At 42.3% G+C, this 11,882-nt stretch overlaps 1 protein-coding gene across 1 annotated transcript in view; it reads left to right on the top strand.

Moving 5' to 3' along the window:
- Positions 1-1,195: 1,195 nt before the first annotated feature.
- Positions 1,196-11,882, top strand: part of CASC3 (cancer susceptibility candidate 3) — a 22,718-nt gene continuing 12,031 nt past the window's right edge. Inside the window, exons 1-3 of the mRNA XM_010842616.1 lie at positions 1,196-2,051; positions 2,426-2,453; positions 2,936-2,973. Coding sequence (XP_010840918.1) covers positions 1,821-2,051; positions 2,426-2,453; positions 2,936-2,973 — 297 coding nt within the window. The 5' untranslated portion in view covers positions 1,196-1,820. The remainder of the gene's footprint in view (positions 2,052-2,425; positions 2,454-2,935; positions 2,974-11,882) is intronic.

The following is an 11,882-nucleotide window of genomic DNA, read 5'->3' as shown; positions in this document are numbered from 1 at the left end:
CATGTCCAGTTCTAACTGTTGCTTCCTGACCTGCATACAAATTTCTCAAGAGGCAGATCAGGTAGTCTGTATTCCCATCTCTTTCAGAATTCTCCACAGTTTATTGTGATCCACAATCAAAGTCAAAAGTGCCAAAGTCAAAGGCTTTGGCATAGTCAATAAAGCAGAAATAGATGTTTTTCTGGAACTCTCTTGCTTTTTCCATGATCCAGCGGATGTTGGCAATTTGATCTCTGGTTCCTCTGCCTTTTCTAAAACCAGCTTGAACATCAGGAAGTTCATGGGAAATAGATGGGGAAACAGTGGAAACAGTGTCAGACTTTATTTTTCTGGGCTCCAAAATCACTGCAGATGGTGACTGCAGCCATGAAATTAAAAGACACTTACTCCTTGGAAGGAAAGTTATGACCAACCTAGATAGCATATTCAAAAGCAGAGACATTACTTTGCCAACAAAGGTTCGTCTAGTCAAGGCTATGGTTTTTCCAGTGGTCATGTATGGATGTGAGAGTTGGACTGTGAAGAAGGCTGAGCGCCGAAGAATTGATGCTTTTGAACTGTGGTGTTGGATAAGACTCTTGAGAGTCCCTTGGACTGCAACAAGATCTAACCAGTCCATTCTGAAGGAGATCAGCCCTGGGATTTCTTTAGAAGGACTGATGCTGAAGCTGAAACTCCAGTACTTTGGCCACCTCATGCGAAGAGTTGACTCATTGGAAAAGACTCTGATGCTGGGAGGGATTGGGGGCAAGAGGAGAAGGGGACGACAGAGGATGAGATGGCTGGATGGCATCACTGACTCGATGGACGTGAGTCTGAGTGAACTCCGGGAGTTGGTGATGGGCAGGGAGGCCTGGCGTGCTGCGATTCATGGGGTCGCAAAGAGTCGGACACCACTGAGCAACTGATCTGATCTGATCTGATGATTATCTCTAAGTCGGTTCTAAAATTTTAGTAAGATTACCATCTGGCTCAGACGGTAAAGAATCCGCCTGCAATGTGGGAGACCTGGGTTCGATTCCTGGGTTGGGAAGATACCCTGGAGGAGGGCATGGCAACCCGTTCGCGTATTCTTGCTTAGAGAATCCCCATGGACACAGGAGCCATATTGGCTACAGTCCATCGGGCCGCAAAGAATAGGACATGACTGAGCGACTAAGCACATCGTATTAGCCTGCACTTTGAGGGAGTTGATGGCTGGGGTGGGAAGACACATGAAGGGGGAAGAAATGAGAATACAGGGGAAACACTGTAGTGGTGCAACACTAAATCCTCGGGCTTCCCTACAGACAACTGGTTTCTCCTCCGCCCTTTAGCTTAAAATGGACTGATATAACAAATCTGAAGCAGCACAACGGCTTCAGAGGTTTCCCTTGATTCGTAATTTTTACTAAGCAAACGAATACAGTCAAACAATCTGCTTCAAACGTAGGTAGAAATGAGAGATGGAAAAAGAATATCATGAAACAACTCTAATGCCGCAGTGAAGCTGTGACAGGTCACCGCTATCCACCCAAGCCCAAGATGGCCGGGCAAGGACCGTAGCCGACTGCCCGCCCAAGAGCAACTCTCCTCGCCCGGGGCCCAACCGCCGGGAAGTCAGAGGCCTCACCACGCCCCCTCACATCACGAATACGCAATCCCGCGCACCCGCAAACGTGCCGCAGCGTGCCAGCTCCGCCCCCAGCCCCTCCCCCCGAAAAGCGGGGCGACCAGCGCCGCAAGTGAAGCATGCTGGGACCAGCTCTCAAGCCTCCCGGCAGCCCCTGCGACGGGCGCGGTACGTCAGGATCTGGCCTGCGGCGGCCGTTCTCCGTAAGATGGCGGACCGGCGGCGGCAGCGCGCTTCGCAGGACACCGAGGACGAAGAATCTGGTGCCTCCGGCTCAGACAGCGGCGGTTCCCCGGCGCGGGGCGGTGGGAGCTGCAGCGGTAGTGTTGGAGGCGGCGGCAGCGGCTCTCTGCCTTCTCAGCGCGGAGGGCGAGCTGGGGCCCTTCATCTGCGGCGGGTGGAGAGCGGGGGCGCTAAGAGCGCTGAGGAGTCGGAGTGTGTGAGTGCGCGCGGGCGGGGCGGACCGGACCGGGGGCGGGGTGTAGGTGGTGATGGGAGGCTGGGAGTTGACGGTAGATGCTGAGGCGTAGTGTGTTGGAGAAGAGGAGAGCGATCCCGGTGCGGTTTGCATCCGAAGCTCCAAGGGAAGAGAAGGGATTGAGGCTTTGTTGGGGGACAGGTGGAGCTGCTGCGGATGGAAAGCGGATATTTACTCAGAAATTGGGACTGGAGGTGAATAGACGGGACCTCCCTCAGATCCTGCCTGTTAAAGATATACCTTCCTTCGTCTGCCTTTTCAACCATTTTGTGTTCAGTCTTCGTTTCTCCACCCCCTGAAAATAGTAGAACTAACCCATGTCTTCTTTCCTTCAGGAGAGTGAAGATGGCATCGAGGGCGATGGTGAGTAGCATCATGATAGAGATCTTCAAACTCAGGTCGCCTGTCTGCAGCAGTTGACATGTTCTCACACTGTTAAGTGGAGAAGGAAATGGCAACCCACTCCAGTACTCTTGCCTGGAGAATCCCAGGGACGGAGGAGCCTGGTGGGCTGCCGTCTGTGGGGTCGCACGGAATCGGACACGACTGAAGCGACTTAGCAGCAGCAGCAGACTGTGAAGGGTTTTGGGGAGGGTGCCACAAAGGGGTTCTTTGTAGTTTAATGTTCAAGAGCTTAAGTTCTAGTTGTATGATCTTGGGAAAGTCAAAGTCACTCTTTGAACCTGTTTTCCGTCTGTATATGGGGACTATAATTTCATCTACCTCATAGGTTGATGTCAGAATTAAATGAGACTTTTAGCTTGACCCACAACAAGCACTGGAAAATGTAATTATAAAATTTCTGTTGCATTTTTTTTTCTTCATATGTTTCTGTTTTCTTTCAGCTGTTCTTTCGGATTATGAAAGTGCAGAAGACTCCGAAGTGAGTGTGATAGATTCTTTTTCCTATGATGTAGGTTGGAAAATGTGTTTTAAAAATTGTACCCGCCTGTGGTTTGAAAGCATCTGACCTGTTTGTTACTCCGCTTGTGCATTCTTCATTTATGCTTCTGAAAAACTATTATACAAAGTGTTGTTCAGTCATAGAGAGGGAAACTTTGTATAAACCTCTTCAGGCCACATGTGTTACACTGTTTATAGCTGACCTTTCACCCTATCTAAAGAAAATAAGATGCTAAATAAGAGAAGGAGAACATTCTTTGGCCCTTCACAGGATGTTTGACACTCCATTTTATGATGCCTAGGTGGTGAAACCAGCCAGTTGGGTATTTTTTGAGTATGTCTGAAGACCTCAGAAGGGTAGGATTCTGAGTGGTTTGTGTCAGAAACATTTCTCGGTTTACAGATGAGGTTTTCTGTCTTTAGCAGAAAGTTTCCCTAAGCCAAATGTTTGTGAACTTAGTTTGCTTTGATTGGGTAAACTACTAGAGATGTTATCAGAATGGCTACTTGTTTCCTGGAACTGTTGAATAGAGCTCTGATTTATACAGAAAGAATTGGATTGTGGATCAAAGGTTCATTCTGTAAATTTTGTAGAACTGTTGCTACATATTAGATTTACCATTAAGCCCTGGAGATGCAGAAGTGAACACTATAACAAAGTTCCTATCTTTCGGAATCTTACAGCCTACTAAGGAAGTCAGACAGACATTGAGGAAATCATAGGACTTGGTGACAACTGCTGGGGGATAGCGTTAAATAGGGTGTTAATGACTGGGTACTGATTCCATATTAGGCAGTCAGAGAAGAATAAATTGGAGTTAGCCAGGCAAATCATGTTCTAGGCAGAGGGAACAACAGCTGCAAAAGCTCAGAGATAGGAGAGAAGATTGACTGTCTGGAAACTTGAAAGTAGTTTGGTGTGGCTGGAACATCGTTGGGACAGGATGGATACCAGAAATAAAGGCAAATTATAGAGTAGGGGTCAGATCATGCAGGGATTACTTCTTCTTTTTCTTTATTAAATGCCTTCTTAGTGCCAGGAGCTGTGCTAGGCCTTGGAATAAAAGATGCATGGTTCTGACCTCAAGGAATTTACATTCTAGATCAGAGAGGGAAAATATAGGCAGTTAAGTAACAATAACTGTTTGTTAAATGCCATGGTATGGGGAAGCATAGGGTGCTTTGGGAGCACATGGCAGGGGCAGCTAACTGAGTGTAGGGTGTTTGAAAGTATTTACAGGAGGGACTCTTCAAATAGTGACCTGAATGATGAGTAGGAGTTAGCTAGCTAGAATTTTCTTAGCAGAGGAAACTGTCCGAGAAGAATGTCCAGAAGTGGTGGGATTGGAGGATAGTGAGTTGGAGGACATGGAAGATTTAGTATAACTGGTGGTAAGGATGAATCTCAGTCCAAATCTTAAAGTACTTTATAAGCCTGGTTGACAAAGTATTTGGATTTTATTCTAAGAAAGTAAAGTATAACAGGGTTTTAAACAAGAGTATGATATGGAGTATGGATTAGACTTAAATTTTAAAGCAGTGTTTGTCAGATCCAAGGAACGTCTACATGAAAGAAAATCCTATTGAAACAGACTGTTGCAGAGGGAGGGAAGACTCAGATGTTTATATGTTAACAAAATCCCAGGTTGATTCACAGTAATATTTTAGAATTATTATCTTTAACAATTGTTTTGTGTGCAGTGGGGAGAATTATCTGAAGGGAGCAAGATTAGAGGCAGAAAAACTAGTTAAGAAAGCTACTGTGGAAGACTAGGCAAGCAGAAAACGTGGTGTGGAGTGGAGTGGTGGCAGCGACAATAGAGGTGGGCGGCACTGGCAGTTATTTGGGCTGTGGGAATGACAGAATGTGGTGATTGGTGAGATGACTTATTTTCTGTGAAGTCAGTGGTAAAGTTATCCGCAAAGAATTAAAGGAAGATGAGAGGTTTTGGAGTGAGTAATGTTTGCAGTAGTCATTAAAGAAAGGAAACATCGGAAAGACTGCCAGGCAGTGTGGAGTATTCAGTGAGGTTTTGTGGCTGTGACTTTATAGCAGTTTACCATTATGTATATAATGAGTTTGGATGTTACTCTAACAGCAAAGAAAGAAAGGCTGTTGGAGGCTTAAGTGGAGGAGGATCTGAGGATGAGGCAAGACTGGAGACAGAGCTGTTAAGAGAATAGTCCAAGGAGCGTGATAGTGCCCTAAAGAAGGGACGATGGCAGTGGCACTGCAAGACATACATTTGAGAGATATTTAGGTATTATTATTAATTACAGAATTTCTTGATTGATTGAACGTGGAGCCTGAATTAAGGAGGAGTCAGAGAGAATTCTGCTGAAACTCGAAAGACCCCTGTTTTGGTTCCTATAAGCTTTAGATGCCCAGCAGTGTTTGACCTCTCCTGATGATAGGAAGATGTTGATCCAGGTGAGGGCTGGGACCTGGCCAGATGCCTGTGATAGAGCCAGAAAGTTTACTGACAAGAACAGCGACAGCATGCTGAGGGAAGGGACTGGGATGAGGGAGCTTGGTGATCCGGGTTTCTCTAGCTTCATTCCAAAGCCCTAGAATAATGCTGAGCGTTTTGACTCTTGCTCGTGAGTGTCCTCTGTTGTTTTTTCCCAAGACTTACCTCTGCCTCAAATGACCTGTCTGCAGTCTAACCTTCAGATTTTAATATCCATTCCCTTCAGCTCTGAGCAGAATGCAAGCTCCTGGAGGGCTGAGACTGTCTTTGTCACTGTTCTGTCCTGGGAACTTAGAAGAGTATCTGTAATAGGCCGTCAATAAACTTTTCTTGGATTAGTAAATGAAATAGAACTGCAAGGACTTTTCTTCTAAATACACTTTATTTTGGAATAATTCTGCATTTACAAAAAAAATCACAAAGAGAATACAGATGTTCCATAGGCTTTTCACCCAGTTCTTCTAATGTTAACATCTAGAATGACTTATTTAAATTAATTTTAGTCTTTTGACACACATTCCAGTGGTAACACCGCAGTTCTACTTTACCCTTTACATTTGAGCAATTATCATTTGGAGAAACCTTTTTTTATAAGTAAAGTATCATAAAACAATTTCGTTACGTGTAAGATACAGCTCCTGTTGTAAAAACTAGTAATTATAAGGAAAAAAAAAGTGGTGTTACCTTAAGAAAAAAAGATAAAAGATTGTGCTACTAATGTTGAAGTTCAATACATTTGTAATATCAAAAAAAGAAAAAGGAGTCCAAATAATGCCCAGGTTGGAGAATAGTGTTGGTCACTAAGAGAGGGACCACAGGAGGAAGAGATTCCAGGAAGGACAGTGTTGGGTTAAGTTTTGGATGTTTTGAGATTGAGGAACATGTGCAGCTTTGATGTGGCAATATCTGGTATGTATTTCCTAAAATTTAAGAGAGGAGTGTAGTTCTGTTGTGTCAAATAGGATACTCACCAGCCATACGTGGCTATTTGAGTTAATAAAAAAGTTCAGCTCCTCATGTGCATAGGTAAAAACGTTTCCCTCATTCCAGCAAGTTTTGTTGGACAGCACTGATCTAGATTAAAGAGTTTGACTTGATATCTTGCTTTACGTAGTTATCTGTTACTTGATTGCATTTCTTCTTAGTTACTAACTGCGTATACCTAGATGCTATGCTTAGTTTTGCCTGTTTTCTTAAATTTTGATCTGTCTCTTAATCTGACAGGTTAGTTTTTCATCCTTTTTTTTAATAGTGTATCTGTTAAAAAGATTTTGATGGCCACTCACTCATTGTACAACTCACCATGCTATCTGTATCCATTGTTTTTCTTGCAAATTGTCTTTCCATGGTAGCCATGGAAAATAGCAGTATGACCCAAAGCTTTTATCTTGCACAGAACTGGCTGATCACCTAATTTTCTTTCCCTTGTAAGTCACTTACTATTTTTGTCTGGATATTCCCAGTATATTTTCCTTTAAGGTCCAATAGTTGTATTAAAATTTTTCTTAGACTTGGTCATTCTGGATCAATATTCATAGGTATGAGAGGTGCTGTACAGTATGTCATGGAACTTCATCCAAATAACTCTTTTCCTGTCTTCAGTAAACGACCCTTTCTCTTTAATCCGTTGTAGTATCTCTATTTTCTTCTGATTACTGTGTTTATTCACTCTTGTTTGTGTTCCTTCTAGTTCTAGACTTTGTATTTTAAATGATTTTTTAAATTTCTAATATCTTCTTGAGTTCGTCTCTGGATTTTTAAAATTCTGATTGATGTTCTTTCATGCCTTATATAATATTTTTAATGTCTTTTTTTGCTCATTTTGAAATAGAAGTTGCAATTTTGGTATGATATGCATATGTCTTTCTGGCATGCTTTCATTGTAGGAGTGCTATTCTACTTATTTTGTTTTTCTTTTAGTAAATTTCTGTGGGATTTGATCTCTATATTTTTCTTTTGTTGACTTTTATTTAGTCTTCCTGATCTTTTCAAAGGAAGTATGGCTCAAAGTAGCTTTTTCTAACTTCATAGAACTCCCCTCTCAGATATTTTCCTGTAGTGTTAAAACACACACACATACATATGTATATATGGCTTTCTGAGATTTCCTGGTTTTGTTCCCTTCTCCAGTTTGCTTTGGACCTTCTTCTTTGCTTCATTCCTTTTGTCCCTCTTCTGCTGAACTGATTCTCTTCTCAACAATTTTATCTTCAGTGTGGTGCTCTATCCTCGAGGGAACCCCTGGCAGCCGGGTTGATTTTAAGATTTCAAAAGGCTTGAATTGCTCCAGCCCTTTTGGACCTTCTTACTGCAAGATCCTTAAACTCACATTGTATTAGAGACAGCAAAACCCCTTCTGGTTTCAATTGTTGTTTTCAGTTTTACTTTCTGTTGACTACCTGTTGACTAGTTCAAGGTTCTCCTGTTTTCAGGTCCATTTACTGCTCTCTGCTTTTTCCAGCCCTGATACCAATCTGATGCAGGTCTTGTGGCAGTTGTTGCTTTGCTCATGTGCTTGTATTTTTGAGTGTGGGGGATACCTTGTAACCTAGTTTTGTTGTAAATATTGTCCAGAGGGTTTTGATTTTGCTGTCAGAAGCCCCCATTTGATGTGGAGATTTGAAGAGATCAAAAACTATGCTGCTGCCATTTTTTCCAGAATCCTCTGAGGAAACATTTTTAAAGAAATTAGACTGTGAAAGGGAGGCTAGAGAGATGGTAGCTGGAAAGAAGGCTCTAAGGTCAAGAGAGGGTTTGGTGTTATTTTTTGAGTTGGAGAATCAAGTATGCCTAAAAGTTGAAGAAATGATTAAAAGGGAAAGCAAGGGGAGAGGATAGGTAATAAGTGTGTGATGTCCTTGATTGAGTATACGAGAAAAAATAGGAACCAGATGAGAAAGACGTCTTCCACTGTCATTATAGAGAGGTGGGAAGGAAAGGTGTGTGGGAAGGAAGCTGGTGTTCCCTTGTTTTGTTTTCCTTGTGAAATATAATAGAAGGAAAAACATAAAAGAATGGTTGTTGATGAAGGGACAGTATAGGAATTTTGAGATAAAGGAAGTTTGAATAGTTGAGGCTGCAGGTGGCACTGATATGTAAAGTTGTATGATTTTTTTTTTAATCCCCCTAGTGATGATCAGTAATCTAGTTGTAAGCTTAGGAAAAGCAGACAGTTTGGTTGATCCAGTCCTGAGCGCGTAGGAATAGGGGATTGGAGGGAGCTACCGATAATGCTGAAATGATCGGGCCACAGACTCTAGAAAGAGAAGAAAGTGAATGTGGGAGAGGACTGATAGGCAGAGAAAAGGTGGGAATGTCAATGGAGTGGATGTCTTAAGAAATGAGAGAGGCAAGGATAAAGAAATAACTGGGAACGGACAGGAATAACAGGCAGGATTTGGGGGGGGAAACAGCTTTATTGAGATATAATTTATGTGCCATTCAACTTACCAGTTTAAAATGTCCAGTTCTGTAGTTTTTAGTACATACAAGTATGTGCAACCATTACCATAGTCAGTTTCAAAATATTTTCATTACTTCAAAAAGAAATTTTGTACCCTTTAACTGTCACTCACCCCCCCACAGCTCCTCCGTTCTCATTCCCTCCAGCCCTTAGCAACCACATACTTCCTTTCTGTGTCTAGAGATTTCCTTATTCTGGTCTTCTTTATGAACAGAATCATGTATGATAACATATGACTGGCTTCTTTGACTTAGCATATTATTTCCGAAGTTTTCACCCAAGTTATAGCACGTATTAGTACTTCATTCCTTGTTATGGCTGAATAATATTCCATTGTGGGATTTCCCTGGCTCAGACAGTAAAGAATCCACCTGGAGATTCTGGAGAATCCCATGGACAAAGAAACCTGGTGGGCTGCAGTCCATGGGGTCACAGAGTCAGACGTGACCGAGTGACTAAGCACACGATATTCCATTGTATGAGTATACTATATTTTATTTATCTATTCATCCACCGATGGATACTTGGGTTTCTATTTTTTTATGAATAATACTGCTAAAAATATCTATGTTCAGGTTTTTGTGTGGATGTGCGTTTGCATTTCTCTTGGGTATGTACCTAGGAATGGAGTTGCTAAGTCATATGGTAACTGTTCAGTTGTTTGAGGAATTGTCAGACTGTTTTCCAAAGCAGCTGCACCATTTTACATTCTCAGCAGCAATGTGTGGGGATTACAGTTTCTCCACATACTCAGTGGCACTTATTATTGTCTTGATTTTTTGATTCTGGTCATCCTAGTAAAATGTGTAAAATGGTATCTTGATATGTATTTACCTGATGTTGAGCATTTTGTCTTGTGCTTATTGGCCATTTGTGTATCTTTCTAGGAGAAGTGGCTATTCAGATACCGTGTCCATTTTTAAATTTTTTATGTATTTATTTTTGGCTGGGCTGGGTCCTCGTTGTAGCAGCAAGCAGAGGCTGCTCTTCAGTTGCAGTGGCACAGACTTCTCATTGTGGTGGTTTCTCACTGCGGAGCGTGGGCACTAGGGTGCACAGGCCTCAGTAGTTGTTGCTCATGGGCTCTAGAGCACAGGCTTGGTAGGGCTGAGTAGTTGTGGTGCATGGGCTTAGTTGCCCTGTGGCATGTGGACTTTTCCTGGACCAGGGATCAAACCTGTGTCCCCTACATTGACAGGTGGATTCTTAACCACTGGACCACCAGGGAAGTCCCACTTTGTTGTTGTTTTTTTTTAATCATTGAGTTGTAAGAGTTCTTTATATGTTCTAGATTTACTTCTTATCATCTACATGATTTGCAAATGTGTTTTCCCATTCTTTGGGTTGTCTTTATTCTTCCTTAATGGTGTTAAGTTTTCAGTTTTGATGAAGTCCAGTATATTTGTTTTTTCTTTAGTTGCCTGTGTCTGTTGGTATCATGCCTGCCAAAGAAGTTTTTGCTGAATCCGTGCGAAATCCAAAGGCTTGTTTTCTTTTAAGACTTTTATAGCTTTAGCTCTTAGTTTTAGGTTTTTGATCCATTTTGAGTTAATCTTTGTATGAGGAGTGAGGTAAGAATGTAACTTCATTCTTTTTTATGTGGCAGTGCTGATGAAAACCTGGGGTATTTAAATTTAAGATGTTTAAAAGTAGATCAGATTTACTTAAAATGTATAGCAGTTCCAGGTAAGACTGGTCTGAAATGTATACATGAAAGTGGATGACTGAAGTGGAGGTGAAAGTGTGAGCTTATTTCCATAATCTTCAGATCAGTGACGGGGTAGACCCAGGCAAAGACAGAGGTGGAGGTTTTCCCATTGAATTTATAGAGTGTCCCTGTGAAACCTTTCATAAGTTGAAATGACTTAAAGCAAAGAAGCAATTACCTTAGGACGCTTCTCGCCAAGTGATGGACAAAATAAATTGAGGTAAAGCACCGATGCTCACAGACACAGTTCAAAGCTGTGGCAACTTGATGCTAAGAGCTGAGTGTAGTTCCCAGGGCAGGAGCTTGGTGGTTCCACTCCTTCGCACTTAGGGTATAGAGCTGCTTGTATGACAACTCACTGCAAAGCCAACACTGAGTGCAGTTTTCACTTTTGCCTTTTTTTTTTTTTTTAATCTTTTTCAAATTTCTTTCAGTTTGTGAAAACAAATAATACTATAGGTCTTTTATCAAAGAAAAAAAGCAAAATGGTGTAATCCGAACTTTCGAGTAGTAAGATATAGCTAGATGATAGAAGCCTCAGAAAAGTAGGAATTTAAAATGAAGTGGAGTTGGGATTAGCCGATGGAAACTGGTATATATGGAATGGGTAAGCAACAAAGTCCTACTGTACAGCATAGGGAACTATATTTAATATCCTGTGATAAACTATAATGGGAAAGAATATTAAAAAGAATGTATAGGGACTTCTCTGATCCAGTAGTTAAGACTTTGTGCCTGTAATGCAGGGGGTGCAGTTTCGATCCCTGTTTGGGGAACTAAGATCCCACATGCCATGTGGTGAGGCCAAAAAAAAAGTGTGTGTGTATATATACACACACACATACATACAAACACACACACCCTATATATACATATGCTGCTACTGCTGCTGCTAAGTCGCTTCAGTCGTGTCCGACTCTGTGTGACCCCATAGACAGCAGCCCACCAACTCCCCTGTCCCTGGGATTTTCCAGGCAGGAACACTGGAGTGGGTTGCCATTTCCTTCTCCAATGCATGAAAGTGAAAAGTGAAAGTGAAGTCTGTCGTGTCCGACTCTTAGTGACCCCATGGACTGCAGCCCACCAACTCCCCTGTCCCTGGGATTTTCCAGGCAGGAACACTGGAGTGGGTTGCCATTTCCTTCTCCAATGCATGAAAGTGAAAAGTGAAAGTGAAGTCTGTCGTGTCCGACTCTTAGTGACCCCATGGACTGCAGCCTACCAGGCTCCTCCGTCCATGGGATTTT

The sequence above is a fragment of the Bison bison genome, unplaced genomic scaffold (assembly GCF_000754665.1).
Source record: "Bison bison bison isolate TAMUID 2011002044 unplaced genomic scaffold, Bison_UMD1.0 scf7180017864180, whole genome shotgun sequence".
NCBI classification, from domain to species: Eukaryota; Metazoa; Chordata; class Mammalia; order Artiodactyla; family Bovidae; genus Bison; species Bison bison.
Note: the sequence above shows the minus strand (reverse complement) of the source record. Positions and strands in the feature narration are given on the sequence as shown.